This window comes from Heptranchias perlo, chromosome 44 (genome assembly GCF_035084215.1).
Source record: "Heptranchias perlo isolate sHepPer1 chromosome 44, sHepPer1.hap1, whole genome shotgun sequence".
NCBI classification, from domain to species: domain Eukaryota; kingdom Metazoa; phylum Chordata; class Chondrichthyes; order Hexanchiformes; family Hexanchidae; genus Heptranchias; species Heptranchias perlo.
The window spans coordinates 1,561,751-1,589,630 of NC_090368.1; the positions used below are offsets into that span (position 1 = coordinate 1,561,751).

Here is a 27,880-nt window from a genome sequence, read left to right on the forward strand (position 1 = left end):
CCCTCCAGTGCCGTCCTCAAGTCTTCAAATGTGGACCTGGACAGGGAGCGTCAACAGACCAACTGATGCTGGCCACGTCTGCCCTCACTCAGCAGCACACACAAACTTTCCAGCAGGGGTAACTGGACAGCAACCAACAGCAGGTGCAGCTGATATTTGCCATAGCTAGCTTTGGGGGTATTGAGAACAAATGCAGTGTCCCTATTACACCTCAGTGGAGACTGACAGAACTCAGAGCAGATCAGGGGTCAATCTTACATGCATTTATACAGTGCCTTTAACGTAGCAAGATGTCATAAGGCGCTTCACAGGAGCATTATCAGCCAAAATTTGACACCGAGCCACATATGGAGATACTAGGGCAGGTGACCAAAAGTTTGGTCAAAGAGGTAGGTTTTAAGGAGCGTCTTAAAGGAGGAGAGAGAGGCGGAGAGGTTTAGGGAGGAAATTCCAGAGCTTAGGGCCTAGGCAGCTGAAGGCACGGCCGCCAATGGTGCAGCGATAAAAATCGGGGATGCGCAAGAGGCCAGAATTGGAGGAGTGCAGAGATCTCAGAGGGTTGTAGGGCTGGAGAAGGTTACAGAGATAGGGATTTACCTATTGATCCATCTCCACTGTTTGCAGTGAACATCTCCAATGCATGAATTATCCAGTCAGGCCCAATGCATTTATCAGAAGACATGAAGCATGGAGTTATGGCACTGCCCAACACAGCTGCAACCTCTTGCAGTCCCCATTAATATCACAAGTTATTTAATAAGACTCCCTCCAGCAGTATCTGCACAGTCTGGGAGGGGGGGGGGGGGTGGAGAAAGAGGAGGCAACAGAGGAGCACCATTACTTGCTTTTTAATTCTTCAGCATTTCCAAAAGTAAACTGTAAAGGGAACAGAATTCTTGACAGGGGGAAAGGAGCCCGAGTCCCAGCCAGTACTGGACTCGGTGTTTACGTTTCAGTGCCAGGTTTGGCATCCAGGGGCAGGCAAGCTTGCTGATCCGTGCTCGTGTCAACAACAGCTATCCAGAGCCAAGCCTGCCGGGCAAGTCATCAAGTGGGACTTTCCTGGCTGAGAGAGGAGACAGACGGGGTCAGTCCATGAGGCTGAGTATCTCCTCACAGGGGGGAGCTGTTTTCAAAGACCACCCCCGAACTCCTGAATATTTACTGGGAGGAATGCTTTTAAACAAAAGTATCCCCACCCCTCCCAAGAATAGTGTTGACATTTACAAATGCTTCATAACATGGGACGGTGACGCAGCAGGTTCTGTTCTGCTCTTGAATCCAAAAAGTAGGTTGTGAATTCAGTGCAGACTGATGGGATCAAATCAGTCTCCCTCAGCTGGCTGAAAGAGTCTTGCGTGAAAAGAGTAAATGAGTTTGGAACAAACCCAGCACAGTTCTTCAACAAAACAAAACAGCCACATCTGTGTTAAATTATGGGTAAGTCACTGATTTACAGTTTTCACAGAAAAATGGGTGGAATTGCGGAACTCAAACTGCAAAACATTGGTCAAAATCCCAGAATCCCGGGTAATAAAACAGAAGACGTCTTATTGAGTCACTTTGGTTGAGACGTTAAAGCGAGATCTCATCTGCCTGTTCAGGTGGATATAAAATATCACAGGCACTTTTCAAAGAACAGGGAGTTCTCCCAGTATCCTGGATAACATTCCCCCTCAACCAACATTACTAATAGCAGATTAACTGGCCATCTTGATCATTTGCTGCTTATGGGATCTTGCTGTGTGCAGAATTGACCGTCATGATTGCCCACATAACAACATTAAATTAATTATCTTTACTAAAATGTAGTCGAAGTAAGTGTTTTGGGATGTCCTGAGTAATTGATTAGGTGCTGTACATTTTATATTCCCTAAACTCCAACCATACAGACCAGCACTCACCGTTTTTCACCTGCACCTTCCTGTTTTACTTGTGGAGTGCCCTGGGGATCAGAGATCCCTATTGACCTGTTACCAGAAATACGAACACCAGGGCAACTGGAGACCATCAGGCCAGTTACTTCAGCTGTTCCATTGGCGAACCTGTGCACCTCCCTCCCAACCACCAGTAACATGAATCATGGGGAGGAAAGAAACCTGTGGGAAATTCCTGTCAACTCCGTAAGGCAGTGAAGCAAGCTCCTGGGGTCCATGTTACATCATCACTACCCCTCTGGCCCTTGTTAAGCCCACTGGGCAGTTTGTTGAGTTGCTACTTAAAGGACTGTATAATCTGTAATCTTGGACATTTCTCTTCGAGATTCAGCATTAGACCACTTTTGCCCTGACTTTCAAAAAATTAAACCAATTTCTGATACCAAACACAAAATTGATTCAGGATTGCTTTAACTTTTTTTTTTAAGAAAAAGCAATCCTTGGCCAATTTCTGTGGACTTTTGATCATCAGCAGCCGAGCCAAGTTTCTGGTGGGCTATGATTTGGATAAACACCCACCTTCCTGCCTGATACTGTTATTGGATTCTTTCCCTCCTCCTCTTTCAATCTACTGGGACAAAGTGGGTTTTTATGGAGCTGTGGGTCCAAGTCTCTTCAATCAGATTCTTTTTCTTTTTTGTTCAGCATTTGTCACAGAGAAGAAAAAGTACTTTCAAAATGAATGAACGGTTCAGGAGAAAATAACCTTGTACTGACCCAGTCGTTCCCGTAGAAATCAGATATAGCAGAAAGCCAAACATTATATAAATTACTTTCTCTTCACTGAAGGAAACAGCACGAGGTGTCAGTGTCACTGATACCTTAGCAGCTGCCGGACAAAAAAAAAAACAAGTCTTTATTCTGATCACAACCAGCGTAGAGCATGGCTCCTTCAGCACCCATTACACCATCGTCACTGCCATTTCAGTAAAGGGTAATGGTGGATAAGTCAAATTCTCATCCTGTATGTACTGAAATGGTGAAAAACAAACTGCCAGTACAATTGTAGATTCTGTCCTTTGAAGCTTGGGCTACGGCTGGAGAGAGCATTTTCAGCTGTCACTGTGTAACACTGGGGTACAGTACTGGTGGGTACAGGTCTGTTCCTGGTATTGTAGAGTCTAAAAAAAAGCCATTGGCTACATTTCTATTAAATTGAACGATCCATCTTCTGAAGGCAGTGGGCCCGGTCATATCCAATCGGTTGGACTGGACCAAAGTTGCATACAAGTGGGCCGACTGCTGACAGAACATGGCTGTAAAAGATTTGGGACATGGGAAGAGCTTGAATACAAGCCGAATAAAAGTGGGATTCACTGCAACTGACCTGTCATCTGCACATGCAAAACAGCCTTTGATTTTAAAGTTCTCAAACCCCCTCCATGGCCTCGCCCCCTCCTCCAGCCCTACAGCCCTCTGCGATCTCTGCCCTCCTTCAATTCTGGCCTCTTGCGCATCCCCGATTTCTATCACTCCACCATTGGCGGCCGTGCCTTCAGTTGCCTGGGCCCTAAGCTCTGGAATTCCCTCCCTAAACCTGTCCACCTCTCTCTCCTCCTTTAAGGCCCAACTTAAAACCTATCTGTTGGACCAAGCTTTTGGTCCTCTGTCCTAATACCTCATGTGCCTCGGTGTTAAATTTTGTTTGATAATGCTCTGTGAAGCCGTTTTCCTACGTTGACGGGTTGTATAAAAGCAAGTTGTTGTTGTTCCTGCATTATTCAATTTACATCACTGCTACCACCTCCCATCAGCCAGTGCTAAGAGCAGAGGCCAGCAAAGCTTGTGTCTGGCTGCCCACTCGTAATGACGTGTGCTGCTGCGATGTAATGAGGTGGGAGAAGTAACAGAGAAAACATCACACATCTACCCGCACTCTCTGACTGCCCTGCATGTCTGCAGGTTACGTACCTGATTGTGTTTCCACTGCCACAGGATGTCGTACGGTAACTGAAAGTCTATTCGCTTCTGCCTCAAATACTTGCCTAGAAAGCAAAGACATTAACATTTAGGCCAGCCACAGCAACAAACAGTCATCAAAACCACGTAACATAGTGTGCTGCCACAATGTTTATCCGTGGCTGTCGTGTATCACGTATAAACCCACAGTCATTATATGTTTGCACATTATGAATGACTGACATATGCCAGTGTTAAAAGCCCAGAATAGAAGAATAGATTAAGCTATTTCTATTTTTCTGAAACCACACAAGAATTCCACAATTTCCCACATGGTCAGAGGGTGGGGGGGGATATAACAATGGCTAAGCTAGCTTAGCTTGTTTGTGTGTCCAGTATAACGTAGGCACAAACACCAATCATGCCCAAAATTGAGCGGGATCGTGGCAGAAACTGCTGTCTCACTGCCCCCACCAGGACTTTGTTCCCCTTGATTGCCCTCGGGCAGCCGATAGTCCCTGTTCCTTCCCTGCCCACCGCATGCAAATAGTGTTGGGGGTTGAGCTCCCAGTGGATTTTCCTTCTTTCCACTGTGTTGTCACTACTTCCCGAAGGTGCCACGTGGGTGGTGGTGGTAGGCCCTGGAGTGTGGCAGTAAGGGCTGAAGTGTCCCCGTAGAGGGTCTCCTCTCCCTCTAGTCGGCTCTGGACACGTGCCTGTTGAAGGCCCTAGTCTCATTCGAGGGCTTATGTTGGACATCGCCTGTAACCTTCAGAGCGCTTCTACCCCTTTAAGTGATGTCCCCACTGCCCAGGGTCCTCCTCCTTTGCACCGATGGGCACCCTCTTGATGGCAGGAATCTTGCCAGGAGTTGACATGCAGGAAAATTGGTTGGGGCAGATATGAACATAAGAACATAATAGGAGCAGGAGTAGGCCATATGACCCCTCGGGCCTGCTCCGCCATTCAATAAGATCATGGTTGATCTGCTACCTCAACACCACTTTCCTGCCCGCTTGAACTTCTCCTCAGAGAGAAGAATGTCACCCCCACCCCCCCAATAAATCTACACCTCCTTGTGTCCCCTACAGCGCCTCCCACATGGTAAGCTTCAATTCTGCCAACACCTTGATGTGCCATGTGCTCCTGTACTAACTTTTGGAATAGCAAACTTGGGAAGACAAGAACTCGCACTCTCAAGACTCAAATTTGCCACCTCTTTGTGGCAGCTTGGCTCAGTTGGTAGCATTTGAGCCTCTGTGGGTTCAAGTCTTGTACCAGGGGTTTGAGGTCATACTTTTGTGCAGTACTGAGGGAGTGCCACATTATCAGAAGTGCCGTCCTTTGGATGAGATGTTAAAACAGAGGTTCCATCTGCTTGATCTGGTGGATCAGAAGACTGTTTAAGATCTTTTGAAGAAGTGCAGGGAGTTCTGGAGTTGCCCTGGACAACACTGCTCCATTACACCATGCAAAATAGGTTAACTGGTCATCCATTTCACTGCTGTTTGCTGCATCTCGCTGGGCACATACTGGCTGATGCATTTGCCTACATAGCAACAGTCACCACACTTAAAAATAATTGATTACATGTGAAGTGCTTTGAGACATTTCTGAGAGACAATGATAAGGGCTCTATAAATGCTAATCTTTCTTTCACAATATCTCCATTCAGTCCAGCTGTGTTTTTACTATTTCATTCCTGCCAATCAATATACAGGATTCCATGGGGCATGTAGACCTCAGGACTTTGTCAGTTCCTCATTATCCAGATGCTATTTCACACTACACTGCTCACTGAATAAAAAGGGACTGTGATTTTCACTTACTGATCTCTGGGCCATACTTTTATCATTTTCCATTCATATTTAGTAACTATTTCTGACTGCTTTCCTTCTGTTTCAGTTGGTAATCCTCCATAAGCAGAAAATCTCAAACTGTGGATGACTCTTCCACTGAAGTCCACTCCAACATTTTCTATGTCTTCATTTGTTTTGATTAATTCAGACTGAGAATATATTGAACAGGACTGGGGCAAGCAAACATGCCCAATGAACCCATCAATTGGATGAGCAGGCAATCTTTCGACACTGCTCTGTGACTGATCACTGGAGGCTCTGTTGATGCCTATGTTTACATGAAAAACCATCTTTTACATTGTGGGGAATCACAAGTTACTGTAGCAGTGTCGATTTCACTGCTTCTGAACCTGCCTCCACACACACTAGGATACCCTCTATAGGGTACTGGCACCTGAGAACGGATCTTCATTTACTTCTTGCGAGCTGTCAGTTATGAGTGCTCATCCAGTTGTCAGAGGCCCCTACGCCCACATCTGTGTGTAACACTTGATACCTGGGTTGGCAAATTGAAATTACATTCAGTCTTAAAACATTTATTTTTGTTGGATGTGACTGCGACCAAGCAAAATTCACTTTTGAGTGTTGATATTAAAATGTCTTTGGCCACTTGTTCCAGTTCCTGACCAAATCTACACATAGCCAACTTTGCCGGAGCTGCACTCCGCTCCAATAAAACTGCTGGTGACCAAGAATGGGGTCTGGCTCCGTGATTTGGGCAAGGCATTGAAGTACCGCTCCCTCCCCCGGCTTGGTCCTTCACCAGCTTTACAGCTCACATCAGTTACAACTTAAGGAGGGAAATCACCACAAAGATTGTATTAAGCTCTACTCCTCCACCCGGTCCCCAGATCACACAGCATTCCCCCAGCCAAGAAAGCTGCCAGATGACCTGCTCTGTAAGCAATAGGAGTTTCAAGGTTTACAGGAGACTCACTCCAAGATTTCCCAGTCTCCCTTATGGAAATACTGTGCCACTATTTCGGAATTCATCGTGCACCAAAATCACTGCTACGTATCCAACTCCTTTCAATCCATGGTACGACATATTGATCACTGACACATTATGCTATAGGATGCTCACTGACCAAATATTTTAAGGCTGGTAGCCACTATCTACAGCTTCACATACTAAACTTGAAGCCCTGGCATTTATTGGCACACAGATTAAACGGTTGGCTTGAATCAGGGTGGACTCCTACAGCACATTCCTGCCTCACTAGTCTTGCTCTAGGACATAAGCGCCTAATCCAGATCGACACTCCAGTGCATTATTGGGAGACTGGTGCATTGCCGGTGGTGCCTTCTACCAGATGAGACATTAAACTGCCTGTTTAGATGGATGTAAAAGATCCCATGGCACCATTTTAAGATGATCAGCGAGCTCCCTGGCATACATCCCTACCTGGTCATTCATTTTATTTGCTGTTTCTAGGACCTCTCTGAGCGCAAATTGGCTGCTGCGTTTGCCTACGTAACAGTGACTGCACTTCAAAAGTGATTCATTGGCTGTGGAGTGCTTTGGGGTGTCGGGGTACACGATAAAGCATCGTATAAATGCAAGTCCTTTCTTTTTTCCTACTTCGCCACTATCTGGCATTCTGCTGGTTTTTAAACTTGTTGGACCCATACTTGACAGATTTGCCTGTAGCATGCAACCTGGAATGAGTGAAAGGTTTTTTTTGAATTGCTGTTTTGGTTTGATTTATCTTTTGTTTGTCAAGTGAAAAGCTGTTAATGAATTTCTTTTAAATAGATCCAACAGAACTCTCGCCAAACCCACTGAGCACAGCCCTTCCCGAAGCACCTCACCTCATTATTTCCTCCTTTCAAAGCAAAAGCACAAATGCTCATTCTTGCTCGGTTCAGTCCTGATAAATGAGCAACTGGTTTGCCAAGAAATGTCTAGCTTGCACAGAACTGCTCGACAGAACAATGGATATTTGGAGATGGATTGCAGACACATACGGTGGTTGGGAGCCGGTTTTCGGCAATTATATACATGATACAAGCTCAGAATCTGCAGACTCCTGCAACTCTTCCTCAACATCTGTTTTTAGTACAGTATTGTACAAAAGTACTTTCTCCCTCTACCCCCTTCATTTCTATTTCATTGTCTGCTGGTAAACTGGGGTGAATTGATTAGTCAGGTGAGGTGGATGCAGAACAATGCTTATGTGAAGTCAAAGGTGGATCACAAGGGATGTACAACAAGGAACAAAATTACAGAAATGTAATACAGCCATTGATTGCCTTGAATTAGCCAATATTTTTGCAAATGGGGCTACGTTACCGGGCTGTCCAAATCTAGATACATTTCATAACAATACAAGAAAAAGCCACTTGACCAATTCTACCCTAACTCTCCCATTAAAGTCCATCTCTCCAATACACCAATTCTTCCATCAAAGCCCACCCTCTGGTATCCTAACTCCCATCAAATCCCATCTCTAAAGTACACTATCTCTCACCTTGACACCCACCCCTTTCTCATAAATTAACTCTCCCATCATGGCCTCTATTTGTATTTTAACTAACCCCAGTGTTATTGCTTCTATAATTTCACCTGGTAAATTATGTCAAATATTTCTCAATCCCAGAGCAAGGTTTTCCCTAGTACACGTTCTAAATATATTTTTCACTAATGCCCATTAGCTAATAAGCTAGGTAAATCTACTAATGAAACCACTTCAATGGTTGAAACATTTCATCTCATCATACTTGCTTGACAAAGCTAATGGGAGAGAGTGAATGGAAGTGGTGGGGGGGCAGGGAGGGGGAGGAAGAGAGAGAGAGAGAGAGAGAGAGAGAGAGAGAGAGAGAGAGAGAGAGAGAGAGAGCGTGACAGTGGGAGAGAAATAGCCACACGTGCACCTCTTGAGGCTCCTTTCGATGCTGTGGAACTGAGGCGCAACAACTGAGCATTTCCGTGGTACTGGGCAGAGACAAGAGGACGGATTCCTATAACAGACACATGTATCTCCCACAAAATGCTTTTCTTCTGCATCCCTAATCCTCTTTAATATAGAGGCTCTGTTGTGGTAAATGCAATGTTGAGCCAAGTATCAGACAGCAGATTCTGCAGAAGCTTTGGGGACCACATAGGCTTCTTCCTAATTTCTCCATTACAGCTATATTTATAGCTTGGCCAGTTGTCTTTCCAAGTCTCTGATTGGTTAGCTGGTCAGCTGGGATTTTCCACTCTGAGTCTAACATATGGCAAAGTACACTGCACTGTTCTGGGCACAAGAAAGGAAGTTTTAGATGCTGGCTCTTGTGAACACTTGCTGTGGTTATTGGAGATTCTGGTGGACATCAATAGGAATGGATCAGCTGAAACGGCTCAGTTGTAAAGAATGCCAGAAGCCGGAAATGTATTAACTATCCCGAACCACTCTTTACTGCACCAAAACAGATGGGTGGTTTACAGCAGATGGCTGTTTTGACAGCCTATCTGTTTAATAATATACAAGTACAGAATATCAGGGCACAATTAGGATTCCACTAGGAGGAACCGAAAGAATGGTCTAGTTGTAGCTGGACCAAGAAAAAGGGAAATAACAGGAAAGTTCTTGGTGAAATTTTCCATCGTTTGTTAGCAGCAGTGTGACTGTATCTCCTGAAGATTTAGTGGAAACTTTTAGAGTTGACTGGTGATTTAAGAAATCTATTCTTTTTCCAAAAATGCATATCCCTTTTTTGTTCTGATGAAGGGGTCTCCACCGTTTCAGATATAGACAGACCTCCTGGCTATGGCCAACATTTTCTGTTGTTCTTCCAATTTCCAAGATTTGTATTTTTTTTTTATTATCTCTTCCCCCCCCCCCCCAACTTCTTGTTCCCTGATTAATGCATCAATATCTCATGTGTACATGATTTTTAAAAAATGGTTAAATTCCTGCTCCAAATTTACTTCTGCAATCCCAGTTTGAATACAATTCACATCAAATATAAAAAGAACGAACTTGCATTTATATAGAAACTTTCACTTCCTCAGGACGCCCCAAAGCGCTTCACATACAATGAAGTACTTTTTGAAGTGTAGTCACTGTTGTAATGTAGGGAAACACAAAGCCAATTTGTACACAGCAAGATCCCACAAACAGCTATGAGATAAATTATCTGATAATCTGCTTTTAGTGGTGTTTAAATATTGGCCACAACACTGGGAGAACTCCCCTGCTCTTCAAATAGTGCCAAGGAATCTTTTACAAACACCTGAGAGCGCAGATGGGGCCTTGGTTTAATGTCGCATCAGAAAGACGGCACCCCCAGCTGTGCAGTACCCCCTCTGTACTGGATAAGTATTAACCTAGATTATGTGCTCAAGTGTTGAGCTTGAATCCACGACCTTCTGACGTAGAGGCAAGAGGGCGACCACTGAGCCAAGGCTGACACCTAGTATCCATTTCTGGTTTGCTGCATGGTTTAGTGGGTAAAGGCACCATCTGATGTAACTTTGAGCCATACAGCTCAGGTTTAATATCTACAGTCTACGCTGAATTAGCTGATCTCAGCTCTCGCAATGGGAGAATTCTACAACTGGCCTCAGCATCTCTGGGCTAAAGAAATAGAGGAAAAAAATATCAGGCAATGTTCTTGCTTCTGATCAGTGACCCCTGCTGAAAAGTGCTCGTGTACGTGAGTGCCTAGTTGTGTCAGGATCGGACTTGGCTGTGATGCCCTCCACATGCTGCAAACAACCACCGTATAGGTTCAGACAGTGAGAATGGCCACTTGGTGAGCTGCTGGACCCTAGCAGGAATCTGAAACTTTGGGACAGAAAGGGTGAAAATTGGGAAAGAAATTCAATTTCTAAAAACCACAGGACTGGCCTCAGCAATTATGACAATTAACACCACGAACTGCTAAACACTGCATATGAAGGGGGTGAAACAGTGCTGCCAAAATATCTCTGTACTTCATTGACCAAGAGTGCATGAGGGAATTACTGCAAACTGAAGCCCACTCCCTAACTCAGTGATATTTTACTATTTACATTTTGCATTCTTTAATCTCAGTTTGTAACAGTCAAGTGTTTCATTCCATCAAATGCTCCTCTGTGCACTGCGTAGAACGAGCATCAGATCCCGCTACTTGCCAGGAAATTTAAGTACTCAGGTTGAATTAAAAGTCTTGCTCGAGTTCTGGCTGCTGTGAAATTAGGTCAGAAGGCTATTTAAGCAATAACATCCATTCGTCCAGCATGTACGAGGCAATAAACGGCTTCCACACTGGTCAATTGCCAAAGCTGCAAGCTTTTAGTCAGACCGTGGCAAAATCTTCACTACTGCCTTGTGAGGAGTTCCACCCATTCTCAGCATCGCCGAGGAGTGGGAAGCCCTACAGCAGCCAGTCTCACCTCTGTATGAGGGAAGAAGTACACAGTTTAACATCAGTAACAACCGGTTGGTTCTTCAGCATTCTGCCAGAGACTGTTGGATGAAGCAGCCTGCAGTTTATGTAGTAGAATGTTCCTTTTGGGGTAGCAGGATAGAGGGGTGGGGGAGAAGTAGATGCAGAGAAATAACTTGCAGAAGCAGCCTGTGGAAGGACATGTTGGTTCTTCCCCCTCCACTGCTGATGGTGTTAAATATTTTACTGGGGAACTGTTCCACAAGCGCTGGCAGTTCTGCCCAGGGCAACCATTCTAACGTGTGAGGCTACACAGGGAGCGGTGGCAGGAAATTCTCCTACGAGGGATGTTGCAGCCAAGCCCAATCCCGTCCTCCTCGAGGAACCATACAGACGCACTTTCTGGATAGCAATGAGGACCAGGAACAAGATCCCTAACCGAGAAGGGAATTTCCACCAAGGTGAAATATATCTACGTATATTAGTTGGCAAACCCCAGACTACCCAACCCTCTCGACTGGGCGAGTTTGAACCAGACTGACCACGGCTGAATGGGAGTACAAAAACCCAGTGGACTGGTGGAGCAGGCAGGCTTTCTGGCAGGAGTGGAGACCTATGGTTTCAATGGAACACACTTGAACAGAACAAACAAAAGAAGAAAAAAAAAGCATGAATGCAGCTGCTTATCATCTTTTTCAGAAATGTCCCAAAGCGCTTCTCATCAATGAATTGCTTTAAAGTGCGCTGACCATGACAAGGGGAATGAATGGTCACTTAGAAAAATACAAAGTAAGGCTTTTTCCCTCCTCAGTTCGGTTTCATAATATTTTTCTGTTACTGAAAACATTGAGGAGAATTATAGGAGAAACTGTGGCAGAAGGGTCAGTAACCAGAGGACACAGATTTAAGGTAATTGGCAAAAGGAAGAGGAGAGATGAGGAGAATTTTTTTTTATGCGAGTTGTTATGATCTGGAATGCACTGCCTGAAAGGGCGGTGGAAACAGATTCTATAGTAACTTTCAAAAGGGAATTGGATAAATACTTGAAAAGGAAAAATTGCAGGGCTATGGGGAAAGGGCAGGGGAGTGGGATTAATTGGATATCTCTTTCAAAGAGCCGGCACAGGCACGATGGACTGAAAGGCTTCCTTCTGTGCTATATCATTCTATGATTCTGTAACAGTAAACTGAATGTCCTCCCAAAGATCAGTATAGATTAGGGAAACCATTTGACCCATTTAACTTTTCCTTAAGGTACCTCCACGATGTATGTTTTTACATTTATGGAGCATTTTCTATTTAGATATACTTCATTCAACCCTAAAGAGGTCCCAGAGGGAATCAAAAATATTTTGGATTTGTTTCTTTCCTTCTCTCCCCCGTTCTCTTTTTGACCTCACCGTATAACACAAAAGTCTGTTTCAAGCATTGTGGAGGGATGCCAAGTGTATAAAGCTGTTAACGGCAGGCAGCTGCCGGCAAACCGAGCGGGCTCTTAAGAGAGCAAAGTTACAGAGAGCAAAGTTACAGGGTTTAAGAGTATTTTGACCCAAAGGAATGTTAAGTAATTAACACGACCTTTATCTTTAATGTGCCGTTTATTTTGTCTGACTTTCTCAATGGTAACAGCTGCTTCAAAAGAAAGCTGATGGCATCTTATGTTGACAGGTCTGGTAAAATCCCTGCCTCCTACTCCCAAGTTTGTAGAACATACAAGATTCTAACAAGCTAGTGTTACCAAGAGGCAACTGCATCAAACGCCCCATTGTATATGGCAGCTTGATAAAGCAAACCAGAGTCGCAACCACAGGTTTTTTCAAACACGTGAGGAGGAATAGGGGCACTGCGATTGACTTCAGTGTGTCCTTGGGATAGGGGGAAGGAGGGTGGGGATCAGTCAGGATTCCTGCTCTCCATCACTGGCCAGCGACTCCTGTGTTTGTGGATGTCGGGCGATGATAGTATCGAGCTCGGCTGTGACCTCCTTATGGGTCAAATAGCCTCACACTCACTGCTCAGGCATATACATGAAGAACAGCTATTTGCGTTAAAGTGTGGGAAGGCAAAAAAATGGAAAGGGGTAAAAAAAAAGATGAGGACCCTCACAGGTTTGTTTTGTTGAAGAACAATCAGTTGAAATATACTACGTCACAATTATTTTCAGAATTAATGGAGGAAATTAACATGTAAAATGGAAACTCTGAATGACCCACATTATATGTCGTACTTTAGTCTGCAACACCTTGCATTTATATAGCTTCATCAACATATATTTAAAAAATCCCAAGTCAATTCACAATAGAGATGGGTAATGGACCCCGAGTCATGAAGGGAGAGATTAGGACAGAGGGGACCAAAAATGTAGTCAAAAAAGATGGGTTTTGAGACGGTTTTTGAAGAGAAGAGAGAAATGGAGAGGTGGCGGGGTATTAGAGAGGGAGTTAGAGATTAGAGCTGAGACAGCTGAAGGTTCTGCTACCAATGGTGGGAAGAAGGGAAAGGGGCGGGGGTGGGGAGGGAATGCATATAAGCCCAGTCAGAAGACCAAAGAGTATGGGGGCAGCTACAAGGCTGGACGTGGCTGCAGAACTAGGGTGCGGTGAGGCCATGGAGGAATCTGAAGAAAAAGTTGAGGATTTTAAATTGACTACATTTAGGAAATATACAGGCCAGCGAGGACTAGGGTAAAGAGCGAGTGGAATTCTAGATAAGTGGGAGTTTGTGGAGGCTGGTAGATGGAACAGCATGGAATCATTGCATCAAGAAGTAACACATGCAAGTTTAAGTATTTAATTGATGATGTAGCTATGATAGGCAGTACTCAGTCAGGAGGGAGTGGCCCTGGGAGTCCTCAACATTGACTCTGGACCCCATGAAATCTCATGGCTTCAGGTCAAACATGGGCAAGGAAACCTCCTGCTGATTACCACCTACCGCCCTCCCTCAGCTGATGACTCAGTCCTCCTCCATGTTGAACACCACTTGGAGGAAGCATTGAGGGTAGCAAGGGCACAGAATGTACTCTGGTGGGGGACTTCAATGTCCATCACCAAGAGTGGCTCGGTAGCACCACTACTGACTGAGTCGGCCGAGTCCTGAAGGACATAGCTGCCAGACTGGGCCTGCGGCAGGTGGTGAGCGAACCAACACGAGGGAAAAAACTTACTTGACCTCGTCCTCACCAATCTACCTGTCGCAAATGCATCTGTCCATGACAGTATTGGTAGGAGTGACCACCGCACAGTCCTCGTGGAGATGAAGTCCCGTCTTCAAACTGAGGATACCATCCAACGTGTTGTGTGGCACTACACCGTGCTAAATGGGATAGATTCAGAACAGATCTAGCAGCTCAAAAATGGGCATCCATGAGACGCTGTGGGCCATCAGCAGCAGCAGAATTGTATTCCAGCACAATCTGTAACCTCATGGTCTGGCATATTCCTCACTCTACCATTACCAACAAGCCAGGGGATCAATCCTGGTTCAATGAAGAGTGTAGAAGAGCATGCCAGGAGCAGCACCAGGCGTACCTAAAAATGAGGTGCCAACCTGGTGAAGCTACAACTCAGGACGACATGCATGCTAAACAGCGGAAACAACATGCTATAGACAGAGCTAAGCGATTCCACAACCAACGGATCAGATCAAAGCTCTGCAGTCCTGCCACATCCAGTCGTGAATGGTGGTGGACAATTAAACAACTAACGGGAGGAGGAGGCACTGCAAACATCCCCATCCTCAACGATGGCGGAGTCCAGCACGTAAGTGCAAAAGACAAGGCTGAAGCGTTGCAACCATCTTCAGCCAGAAGTGCCGAGTGGATGATCCATCTCGGCCTCCTCCCGATATCCCCACCATCACAGAAGCCAGTCTTCAGCCAATTCGATTCACTTCACGTGATATTAAGAAACGGCTGAGTGCACTGGATACAGCAAAGGCTATGGGCCCCGACAACATCCCGGCTGTAGTGCTGAAGACTTGTGATCCAGAACTAGCTGCACCTCTAGCCAAGCTGTTCCAGTACAGCTACAACACTGGCATCTACCCGACAATGTGGAAAATTGCCCAGGTATGTCCTGTACACAAAAAGCAGGACAAATCCAAACGGACAATTACCGCCCCATCAGTCTACTCAATCATCAGCAAAGTGATGGAAGGTGTTGTCAACAGTGCTATCAAGCGGCACTTACTCACCAATAACCTGCTCACCGATGCTCAGTTTGGGTTCCACCAGGACCACTCGGCTCCAGAACTCATTACAGCCTTGGTCCAAACATGGACAAAAGAGCCGAATTCCAGAGGTGAGAGTGACTGCCCTTGACATCAAGGCAGCATTTGTCCGAGTGTGGCACCAAGGAGTCCTAGTCAATGGGAATCAGGGGGAAAACTCTCCAGTGGCTGGAGTCATACCTAGCACAAAAGAGGATGGTAGTGGTTGTTGGAGGCCAATCATCTCAGCCCCAGGGCATTGCTGCAGGAGTTCCTCAGGGCAGTGTCCTAGGTCCAACCATCTTCAACTGCTTCATCAATGACCTTCCCTCTATCATAAGGTCAGAAATGGGGATGTTCGCTGATGATTGCAGTGTTCAGTTCCATTCGCAACCCCTCAAATAATGAAGCAGTCCGATCCTGCATGCAGCAAGACCTGGACAACATCCAGGCTTGGGCTCATAAGTGGTAAGAAACATTCACGCCAGACAAATGCAGGCAATGTCCATCTCCAACAAGAGAGTCTAACCACCTCCCCTTGGCATTACCATCGCCGAATCCCCCACCATCAACATCCTGGGGGTCACCATTGATCAGAAACTTAACTGGACCAGCAACATAAATACTGTGGCTACAAGAGCAGGTCAGAGGCTGGGTATTCTGCGGCGAGTGACTCACCTCCTGACTCCCCAAAGCCTTTCCACCATCTACAAGGCACAAGTCAGGAGTGTGATGGAATACTCTCCACTTGCCTGGATGAGTGCAGCTCCAACAACACTCAAGAAGCTCGACACCATCCAGGACAAAGCAGCCTGCCTGATTGGTACCCCATCCAGCACCCTAAACATTCACTCCCTTCACCACCGGCACACAGTGGCTGCAGTGTTTACCATTCACCATTCACAGGATGCACTGCAGCAACTCGCCAAGGCTTCTTCGACAGCACCTCCCAAACCCGCGACTTCTACCACCTAGAAGGACAAGAGCAGCAGGCACATGGGAACACCACCACCTGCACGTTCCCCTCCAAGTCACACACCATTCCGACTTGGAAATATATCGCCGTTCCTTCATCGTCGCTGGGTCAAAATCCTGGAACTCCCTTCCTAACAGCACTGTGGGAGAACCTTCACCACACGGACTGCAGCGGTTCAAGAAGGCGGCTCACCACCACCTTCTCAAGGGCAATTAGGGATGCGCAATAAATGCCGGCCTCGCCAGCGACGCCCACATCCCATGAACGAATAAAAAAAAAACTCTGGGGGGGGGGGGGGGGGAAGGGGATGGGCATAAGTGGTCTTAACGATGGAAACGATTATTGTGTTTGAAGCTAAAGCCTGGTTCAAACAAGATGCCAAGATTTCGCAAGGTTTGGTTCAGCTTGAGTAAATGGCTGGGGAGCACGATGGAGTCAGCAGCAAGGGAGCAGAGTTCATGGCATAGGTTGAAAACGGTATGTTCAGATGAAGGAAGGTATGCCATGACTTAATGTTGGATTGCAACCTGAGAATGGGGAGGAGCTCAACAGATTGAAAACAGGATTCTCCTGATTTAATAACAATAATTTATGAGTTCCTGATAACATCTAGACCATGTGGGCTATTTTACTGGGAAGGGTAAGAAAAAATAATTGGTGAATGAACTCAGGGTATCCTCATGCACCCTGTAGCAACTGTCCAATTCAATCTGGCACAAATCTAGAAGCTGGTTGCCTGCTCAAATTTTGCAGGTTTAACATCATTAACAGTAAAAAAAGTTAATACACAGGAATGCAAGTTCAATGTTACAACAGTGACTACCTTTCAAAAGTATTTAATTGGCTGTAAAGTGCTTTGGAACGTCCTGAGGTCGTGAAAGGCACTATATAATTGCTATCTCTCTTTCTTGCTGTACTGCACTGCATTCTTTCCGCTGACTCCAGAGATCTGGGCCTCACAGTCAACATCACCATCACGAGTAAACGTACTGGTCTATGTGCGTCGGACATCAATGGAGTTACAGTTTTCCCATGGGTCTCCTGATCAGCTCCTGGTGTTTGGAGCTCCCCGATGAACTTGCTGAGCTGGTACTGTGACACAGGGGCCAGCTCAGTCCCGCATTTCCCAGCAGGCTCACCCACCCACTGCACAGCACCAGCTGGGCTTTCATTGTGGGCCAGCCTACACTGAGGCCAAATCGAGGTAAAAGTGCCGTTGTCTCAAATTTAAAACAAACAGTGATTTAAAACCTCTTGCCTAATAGCAGAATTTGATCGTTACCCTAGTGCCAGGCTCTGAGAATCAAGTTAACCAGCCATTTACACATTTTCAGTTCACTCACACCATACAGAAAGTGAGAGATGAACTGTTACAGCCTTCACCTACCCTGCACAGCTGCAATTACATCATCTGGCACCTGCCCAGCACAACGACAGCAATGTGAGTTGCAACAAATGCTGTCTTTTGCTCCGAACGAGTTATAATCTTCTTGTGCTCCATCAGTTTGGAGGACAATAAACTTCTCCCACAAAGAGCAGGGGAATGGGATTAGTTGGATAGTTCGTTCAAAGAATGGCACAGGCACGATGGATCAAATGGCCTCCTCCTGTGCTGTACCTACTATGATACTATGAACTGTCCATACTGTTCTCTGCTTAGCCAATAGGTACTGTATATCCTGGCAATCCTCAACACAGTAACGCTATCTGTGTGTCTTCGTGCATGCATGGGCACTTCGGTTTCATGTAGAAGTATTTCCTGAGGCTCTCTGTGGGGTTACTCATTCAGATTTCACACGTCAATGCTTGAAGTTTCGACATTAAGGGAAGTGCCAAAGTCGATGCAGGTAAATTGGTTATCCTGACAAAGGGCTCGAAGGGGCAAGTTAACAGTTAAGAAGCTGGCAGGGATGTCAGGCGGAACTTTTTCACATAAAAGGTACTAGGAGAAGGAATAAATTACTAATGAAGGTCTCGAGATGGATGCTATAAATGGGTTCAAGGGGCAATTGTTTGGACGCTTGGAGAGAGAAGGGATTGAGGGAATATGGTAAGATGATGAATAGGTCTGTCAAAAAGGGTCGGGCTTGTAAAGTATAACAGTTTTTTCCTATTCCTAAAAATTGTTTGTTAAAATGAGGCACAGGTTTGTGTTAGATGTACATTTACAAGTCATTACTGTACTTCTCAAGCAGTAGGGTCTTACTTCAGAATCAACTATATGAAAGGAATATACAACTTCGACAGCAACAGTGGTTCCAATAACAAGAAACCTAGGTGCATCCTAGTAAAGGATGATTTCTTCTGTGTTTGTTGATGGTGGTGTCATCTGTCAATTGGCCGTCGACCAGTTCTTGAAAGTCCAACAATGTTAACAGTGCTGTTTGAGGCTCAAGCCTGTTTTTGTGCTACATGTACAGTCCTAATAAAGGCCAAATGTCTCAAGTGCAATCTAGTATTAATACTGGAACCTCAAGTGATTAGTTAGGAGACCGCTGATTAAGGGGGAGATCATGAGATCAGCAAGAATCCAGGAGCAGTGCCATTTGGTGCAATGAAAACATCTGTCACCATCAAATCCAAAAAGATGGCATTCTGCAGACATCATAGTAACATTGAAAATAGGAGCAAGAGTAGGCCATTCAGCCCTGCTCTGCCATTCAAAATTATCATGGCTGATCATCTAACTCAGTACCCTGTTCCCGCTTTTTCCCCATATCCCTTGATCCCTTTAGCATTAAGAAATATATAGATCTCCTTCTTGAATACATCTAATGATTTGGCCTCCACTGCCTTCTGTGGTAGAGAATTCCATGGGTTCACCACCCTCTGAGTGAAGAAATTTCCCCTCATCTCGGTTCTAAATGGCATACCCCGTATCCTGAGACTGTGACCCCTGGTTCTGGATTCCCCAGCCATCGGGAACATCCTCCCTGCATCCAGTCTGTCTAGTCCTGTTAGAATTTCATATATTTTGATGAGATCACCTCTCATGCTTCTAAACTCTAGTGAATATTGGCCTAGTCGACCCAATCTCTCCTCATACGTCAGTCCTGCCATCCCAGGAATCAGGCTGGTAAACTTTCGTTGCACTCCCTCCATGGCAGGACATCCTTCCTCAGATAAGGAGACCAAAACTGCACACAATACTCCAGATGTGGTCTCACCAAGGCCCTGTATAACTGCAGTAAGACATCCCTGCTCCTGTACTCAAATCCTCTTGCAATGAAGGCCAACATACCTGAATGCTCGCTTTCAGCGACTGGTGTACAAGAACACCCAGGTCTCGTTGCACCTCCCCTTTTCCCAATCTATCACCATTCAGATAATAATCTGCCTTTCTGTTTTTACAACCAAAGTGGATAACCTCACATTTATCCACTTTATACTGCATCTGCCATGTTCTTGCCCACTCACCCAACTTGTCTATATCACATTGGAGCCTCTTTGCATCCTCCACTGGCGCACAGTGGCTGCAGTGTGTACCATCCACAGGATGCACTGCAGCAACTTGCCAAGGCTTCTTCAACAGCACCTCCCAAACCCACAAACTCTACCACCTAGAAGGACAAGGGCAGCAGGCACATGGGAACAACACCACCTGCACGTTCCCCTCCAAGTCACACACCATCCCGACTTGGAAATATATCGCCGTTCCTTCATCGTCGCTGGGTCAAAATCCTGGAACTTCCTACCTTACAGCACTGTGGGCGAACCTTTATCACACGGACTGCAGTGGTTCAAGAAGGCAGCTCACCACCACCTTCTCGAGGGTAATTAGGGATGGGCAATAAATGCTGGCCTCGCCAGCGACGCCCACATCCCATGAACGAATAAAAAAAACTCACATTCCACCCCAGCTTTGTGTCGTCTGCAAACGTTACATTTAGTTCCCTCATCCAAATCATTGATATATATTGTGAATAGCTGGGGCCCAAGCACTGATCCCTGCGATACCCCACTAGTCACTGCCTGCCACCCAGAAAAAGACCCTACTCTCTGTTTCCTGTCTGTCAACCAATTCTTAATCCATGCCAGTATATTCCCCCCAATCCCATGTGCTTTAATTTTGCACAATAACCTCTTGTATGGGACCTTATCAAAAGCCTTCTGAAAATCCAAACACACCACATCCACTGGTTCTCCCCTATCTATTCTACTAGTTACATCCTCACAAAATAGGGGAAAAATAGAGTATGAGAGTAAACCAGCAGGGAACATAAAAACTGACTGTAAAAGCTTCTGTAAATAAGTCAAGAGAAAAAGATTAGTGAAGACAAATGTAGGTCCCTTACAGTCAGAAATGGGGGAAATTATAATGGGGAACAAAGAAATGGCAGAACAATTAAACACATACTTTGGTTCTGTCCTCACAAAGGAGGACACAAATAACCTGCCAGAAATATTCAGGAACCATGGGTCTAGTGAGAGGGAGGAACTGAAGGAAACCAGTATTAGTAAAAAAAAAAGTGCTAGGGAAATTAATGGGGCTAAAGGCTGACAAATCCCCAGGGCCTGATAATCTACATCCCAGAGTACTGAAGGAAGTGGCCCTGGAAATAGTGGATGCATTGGTGGTCATCTTCCAAAATCCTATAGACTCTGGAACAGTTCCTACAGATTGGAGGGTGGCAAATGTAACCCCACTATTTAAAAAAGGGAGAGGAAAAAACAGGGAATTACAGACCAGTTAGCCCAACATCAGTAGTGGGGAAAATGCTGGAGTCTATTATAAAAGAAGTGATAACAGAACACTTGGAGGGCATTAATGGGATTGGACAAAGTCAGCACGGGTTTATGAAAGGGAAATCATGCTTAACAAATCTACTGGAGTTTTTTAAGGATGTAACTAGTAGAATAGATAGGGGAGAACCAGTGGATGTGGTGTATTTGGATTTGCAGAAGGCTTTTGATAAGGTCCCACACAAGGGGTTAGTGTGCAAAATTAAAGCACATGGGTTTGGGGGGGGGGGGGGGGGGGGGGGGGAATATACTGGCATGGATTGAGAATTGGTTGACGGACAGGAAACAGAGAAGAAGAATAAATGGGTCTTTTTCTGGGTGGCAGGCAGTGACTAGTGGGGTACCGCAGGGATCAGTGCTTGGGCCCCAGCTATTCACAATATATATCAATGATTTGGATGAGGGAATGGAATGTAACATTTGCAAGTTTGCAGACGACACAAAGCTGGGGTGGAATGTGAGCTGTGAGGAGGATGCAAAGAGGCTCCAATGTGATATAGACAAGTTGGGTGAGTGGGCAAGAACATGGCAGATGCAGTATAAAGTGGATAAATGTGAGGTTATCCACTTTGGTTGTAAAAACAGAAAGGCAGATTATTATCTGAATGGTGATAGATTGGGAAAAGGGGAGGTGCAACGAGACCTGGGTGTCCTTGTACACCAGTCGCTGAAAGCGAGCATTCAGGTGCAGCAAGCAGTTAGGAAGGCGAATGGTATGTTGGCCTTCATTGCAAGAGGATTTGAGTACAGGAGCAGGGATGTCTTACTGCAGTTATACAGGGCCTTGGTGAGACCACATCTGGAGTATCGTGTGCAGTTTTGGTCTCCTTATCTGAGGAAGGATGTCCTTGCCATGGAGGGAGTGCAACGAAAGTTTACCAGCCTGATTCCTGGGATGGCAGGACTGACGTATGAGGAGAGGTTGGGTCGACTAGGCCAATATTCACTAGAGTTTAGAAGCATGAGAGGTGATCTCATCAAAATATATGAAATTCTAACAGGACTAGATGCAGGGAGGATGTTCCTGATGGCTGGGGAGTCCAGAACCAGGGGTCACAGTCTCAGGATACGGGGTATGCCATTTAGAACCGAGATGAGGGGAAATTTCTTCACTCAGAGGGTGGTGAACCTGTGGAATTCTTTACCACAGAAGGCAGTGGAGGCCAAATCATTAGACGTAGTCAAGAAGGAGATCTATATATTTCTTAATGCTAAAGGGATCATGGGATATGGGGAAAAAGCGGGAACAGGGTACTGAGTTAGATGATCAGCCATGATAATTTTGAATGGCGGAGCAGGCCCGAAGGGTTGAATGGACTATTCTTGGTCCCATTTTCTATGTTTCTATGTAAAAAAACTCCAGTAGATTTGTTAAGCATGATTTCCCTTTCATAAACGCATGCTGACTTTGTCCAATCCCGTTAATGCCCTCGAAGTGTTCTGTTATCACTCCTTTTATAATAGACTCTAGCATTTTCCCCACTACTGATGTTAGGCTAACTGGTCTGTAATTTCCTGTTTTTTCTCTCCCTACTTTTCAAAAAAAAAAGTGGGGTTACATTTGCCACCCTCCAATCTGTAGGAACTGTTCCAGAGTCTATAGGATTTTGGAAGATGATCACCAATGCATCCACTATTTCCAGGGCCACTTCCTTCAGTACTCTGGGATGTAGATTATCAGGCCCTGGGGATTTGTCAGCCTTTAGCCCCATTAATTTCCCTAGCACTATTTTTTTTTTACTAATACTGGTTTCCTTCAGTTCCTCCCTCTCACAAGACCCTTGGTTCCCTAATATTTCTGGCAGGTTATTTGTGTCCTCCCTTGTGAAGACAGAACCAAAGTATGTGTTTAATTGTTCTGCCATTTCTTTGTTCCCCATTATAATTTCCCCCATTTCTGACTGTAAGGGACCTACATTTGTCTTCACTAATCTTTTTTACTTGACATATTTACAGAAGCTTTTACAGTCAGTTTTTATGTTCCCGGCTAGTTTACTCTCATACTCTATTTTCCCCCCTCTTAATCAATCCCTTTGTCCTCCTTTGCTGAATTCTGAACTGCTCCCAATCCTCAGGCTTGCTGCTTTTTCTGGCAATTTTATATGTCTCCTCCTTGGATCTAATACTATCCCTAATTTCTTTTGTAAGCCACGGTTGAGCCACCTCTCCTGTTTTATTTTTGTGCCAGACAGGAATGAATAATTGTTGTAATTCCTGCACACGTTCTTTAAATATTAGCCATTGCCTATCCACCGTCATCCCTTTTAGTAAAGTTCCCCAATCTATCACAGCCAACTCTCACCTCATACTTTCGTAATTTCCTCTATTTAGATTCAGGACCCTAGTTTCGGATTCAACGACTTCACTCTCCATCTTAATGAGGAATTCTATCATGTTATGGTCACTCTTCCCTGAGGGACCCCGCACAACAAGATTGTTAATTAATCCTTTCTCATTGCACAATACCCAGTCTAGGATCGCCTGTTCTCTAGTTGGTTCCTCAATGTATTGGTCTAGAAAACCATCACGTACACACTCCAGGAATTCCTCCCCCACAGTATTATTGCTAATTTGGTTTGACCAATCTATATGTAGATTAAAAAGTCACCCATGATTATAGTTGTACCCTTCTTGCATGAGTCTCTAATTTCCTGTTTAATGCCCTCCACTACATCTCCACTACTGTTTGGGGGCCTATAGACAACCCCCACCGTTTTCTGCCCCTTGGTGTTTCTTAGCTCCACCCATACAGATTCCACATCGTGATTTTTCTGAGTCAATATCCTTCCTCACTATTGCATTGATTTCCTCCTTTACTAACAACGCTACCCCAACTCTTTTCCCTTTTTGCCTGTCCTTCCTAAATATTGAATACCCCTGGATGTTCAGTTCCCATCCTTGGTCTCGCTGCAACCATGTCTCCGTAATTGCAACTATATCATAACCGTTAATATCTATCTGCGCTGTTAATTCATCTACCTTATTGCGAATGCTCCGCGCATTAAGACACAATGCCTTTAGGCTTGTCTTTTTAAGATTGCTACTCATCTTAGTTTTATTTTGCATTATGGCCCTATTTGTTTTTCGCCCTGGTTTTCTCTGCCTTCCACTATTGCTTCTTCCCTTTCTGTCTTTTGTTTCTATCCTTGTTTCCCCCTCCTCTGTCTCCCTGCTCAGGTTCCCAACATCTGTTGACCCTTGTGAAGAGTGGACTCCAGATAAACCAGACGTGGGGAGACAATTCCCAGGGATGTATAAATGTAGCCTCTTGCTTGCAAAGTCCACAGAAATCTGGTCTCCAGTGTCATCAGAACAAAGTAATTTAGAGAGCTTGTATTTCTAATTGCGACTGACAGCGAGAGAGCAGAGCATTTAACACCGTCTGTGGTTTTTAAATGTACAAGCACCGATACATAAGACAAGCTGACCACACTTTTTCAAAACATTATGAGCAGTCAGAGAGAAGATTCCATCAGCCTATCTCTCTGGGCTCATTCTGAACTACAGCATTGAAACAGTCTGCCCCATCCAGACATGCTCACTTCCCTAGGCATCAGACTTAAACAGAATCATTTCAGTCGTGACTACACACAGCAAAACTCACCGACGTGGATTGGGGCTGGGAAGAGCCCATAGTCATGCTCTCCAGGAATGTACTCCAGCTTCTCCTTCTTCACCAGAATCAGGCGACTCTTTGGACTAAGAAGAAAAGAACTGTCGATTAACAATGGGACCATTAAAAAAAAGCTCTTCAATTTAATCAGGCAACAGAGTGCAATAATAAAACACAACAGCTGCAAGTTCATCCACACGAAGGCCAGGTTCTCTTCGTACAGAAGCATTTGGTGCAAGTTCCTAAACACACTAAAACAGTAAGTGTTGTGGAGTATGTCCACACGATAGTGCATTACCTCATGGTCCAGTAACACAAGTTATACAAGTATTGGTACTACTTTAGCACCTCCGTGTTACGTGGCTCTTTCATCTGTCATGGTTTCGCCAACTTCTGACAATGTACCAAGGAATAGGCTCTATCTTCAATTCCTTATCTATTTCATTGCCAGTGTATTATATTATAAAACGCAAAAATCAATTTACTAGTAATCTTCTGCAGCAAATAAGCAGCAACGATAAGATAAGATACAATACGGCAGCAGTTCCAGGCCCTAATCTGTGATTCATTTTCATCTTCTCCTCTGTATTATGCAGGGACTACACAACACCTGCCCCAAAGGGTTAAGAAAATTGTGGAAGCAAATGTGCTCAAGATGAAGGATGCTATTACTAGAGGAGAGAACACATTCTCTTTCAGGCACTCAGTATCAGTATCAAACACTCCCAGGGCAGGTACAGCACGGGTTAGATACAGAGTAAAGCTCCCTCTACACTGTCACATCAAACACTCCCAGGGCAGGTACAGGGTTAGATACAAGGTAAAGCTCCCTCTACACTGTCACATCAAACACTCCCAGGGCAGGTCCAGCATGGCACTGTAAGAGGGGGGAATGCCAAGACCATGGCTGACAACAGTTCAATGCAAGAAATTTCTGATCCTAGGTCATGTTGTCACTTTAAGTAACATGCTTCAGTCCTCCCCTTCTTCATCTTATTTATTTTTGCAGTCTTAGCTCGAGTCAGTCATGCTGGTGCTACGACTCAACTATAAAGGGATAAAGCAGCAACAGCAGATCGGACAAATCCTTGGGTGAGCAATCTTTGAGAAGGAAAATCCTTACCACCCCACCCTCCGCTTTGCTATTGTTTCATTTGTCAAGAGTATTTTCACTCAAAGAAATGGATTTCGCCCCCCAGTGTTTCTACTCCTGGAGCTTGGTTTTAATTCTGTCACGATCATCCCGGATATCAGTGTGGCTTCAATTCCATGCAATTTGCTAGTAACAGATAGAATCACCAACAATAATGTAGCACTGTGCCTTTATATTAAAAAAAGTCCTGGATTCTTTGCTCAGGTCTGATGCTGGCCATGCAGAAAATTACTTCAGTTTGGTTGCCAAGTATTCCAATAATTAGCCAACTTCATACTGTCTGGAACAACTTGAAACCCTCATTACAACTAGCTGCAGAAGGGCCACAATGTCCCACTATTTGAAGTGCAGTTTTTCAGAAGTACAGTGGGAGATTTTCTCACCCGTGCTCCTTAATGAAAGTCAATGATTTACAGTTTTCAGGGAAAAATGGGTAAGCAGCTGGATTTAAACTCCAAAATATCCTGTAAAAATCCTAGGATCCCATGCTATAAAACCACTTATTCAGTGGCCTTGGGGGTTTTGGATGGCTCCCAAACACTATAATGTGAAACTGCTTAAACAGGCGAGAGAATGGTCACACCCTACAATGTGGAAAATTACCCAGGTATGTCCTGTCCACAAAAAGGACAAATCCAATCCGGACAATTACTGCCCCATCAGTCTACTCTCAATCATCAGCAAAGTGATGGAAGGTGTCATCGACAGTGCTATCAAGCGGCACTTACTCACCAATAACCTGCTCACCGATGCTCAGTTTGGGTTCCGCCAGGACCACTGGGCTCCAAACCTCATTACAGCCTTGGTCCAAACATGGACAGAAGAGCCGAATTCCAGAGGTGAGGTGAGAGTGACTGCCCTTGACATCAAGGCAGCATTTGACAGAATGTGGCACCAAGGAGCCCTAGTAAAATTGAAGTCAATTGGAATCGGGGGAAAACTCTCCAGTGGCTGGAGTCATACCTAGCACAAAGGAAGATAGTAGTGGTTGTTGGAGGCCAACCATCTCAGCCCCAGGACATTACTGCAGGACTTCCTCAGGGCAGTGCCCTCGGCCCAACCATCTTCAGCTGCTTCATCAATGACCTTCCCTCCATCATAAGGTCAGAAGTGGGGATGTTTGCTGATGATTGCACAGTGTTCAGTTCCATTCGTAACCCCTCAAATAATGAAGCAGTCCGTGCCCGCATGCAGCAAGACCTGGACAACATCGACAATGACCGTCTCCAACAAGAGACAGTCTAACCACCTCCCCTTGACATTCAACGGCATTACCATCACCGAATCCCCCACCATCAATATCCTGGGGGTCATCATTGACCAGATACTTAACTGGACCAGCCACATAAATAGTGTGGCTACAAGAGCAGGTCAGAGGCTGGGTATTCTGCGGCGAGTGACTCACCTCCTGACTCCCAAAAGCCTTTCCACCATCGACAAAGCACAAGTCAGGAGTGTGATGGAATACTCTCCACTTGCCTGGATGAGTGCAGCTTCAACAACACTCAAGCAGCTCGACACCTTCCAGGACAAAACAGCCCGCTTGATTGGCACCCCATCCTCCACCCTAAACATTCACTCCCTTCACCACCGGCGCACAGTGGCTGCAGTGTGTACCATCCACAGAACGCACTGCAGCAACTCTCCAAGGCTTTTTCGACAGCACCTCCCAAACCTGCGACCTCTATCACCTAGAAGGTGAAGGGCAGCAGTCACATGGGAACAACACCTGCACGTTCCCCTCCAAGTCACACACCATCCCGACTTGGAAATATATCGTCATTCCTTCATCATCTCTGGGTCAAAATCCTGGAACTCCCTTCCTAACAGCACTGTGGGAGAACCCTCACCACACGGACTGCAGCGGTTCAAGGCGGTGGCTCACCACCACCTTCTCAAGGGCAATAAATGCTGGCCTCGCCAGTGACGCCCACATCCCATGAAAGAATTAAAAAATAAGTCTGAAGGAACTGGGTAATAAGATCTGCCATTGTGACATGCCTTGCCATACACTACTCAGCAGAGGTGAAAGTACACTCAATGTGATTGTTATTTACAAACGCCATACTAGCGATCAAATCCAAGACCTTCTGGTCTGTGGGGCTTAGTACCCAAATGGGTGGTACCTTTACCCAA

The 27,880-nt window shown here is 45.3% G+C and overlaps 1 protein-coding gene across 2 annotated transcripts in view; it reads right to left on the minus strand.

Moving 5' to 3' along the window:
- ash1l (ash1 (absent, small, or homeotic)-like (Drosophila)) overlaps positions 1-27,880 on the minus strand; it is a 181,377-nt gene that overhangs the window by 52,088 nt on the left and 101,409 nt on the right. For both annotated transcript variants that reach the window (XM_067975852.1, XM_067975851.1), the window contains exons 7-8: positions 24,583-24,677; positions 3,849-3,922 (exon numbers count right to left, since the gene is read on the minus strand). In XM_067975852.1, coding sequence (XP_067831953.1) covers positions 3,849-3,922; positions 24,583-24,677 — 169 coding nt within the window. The remainder of the gene's footprint in view (positions 1-3,848; positions 3,923-24,582; positions 24,678-27,880) is intronic.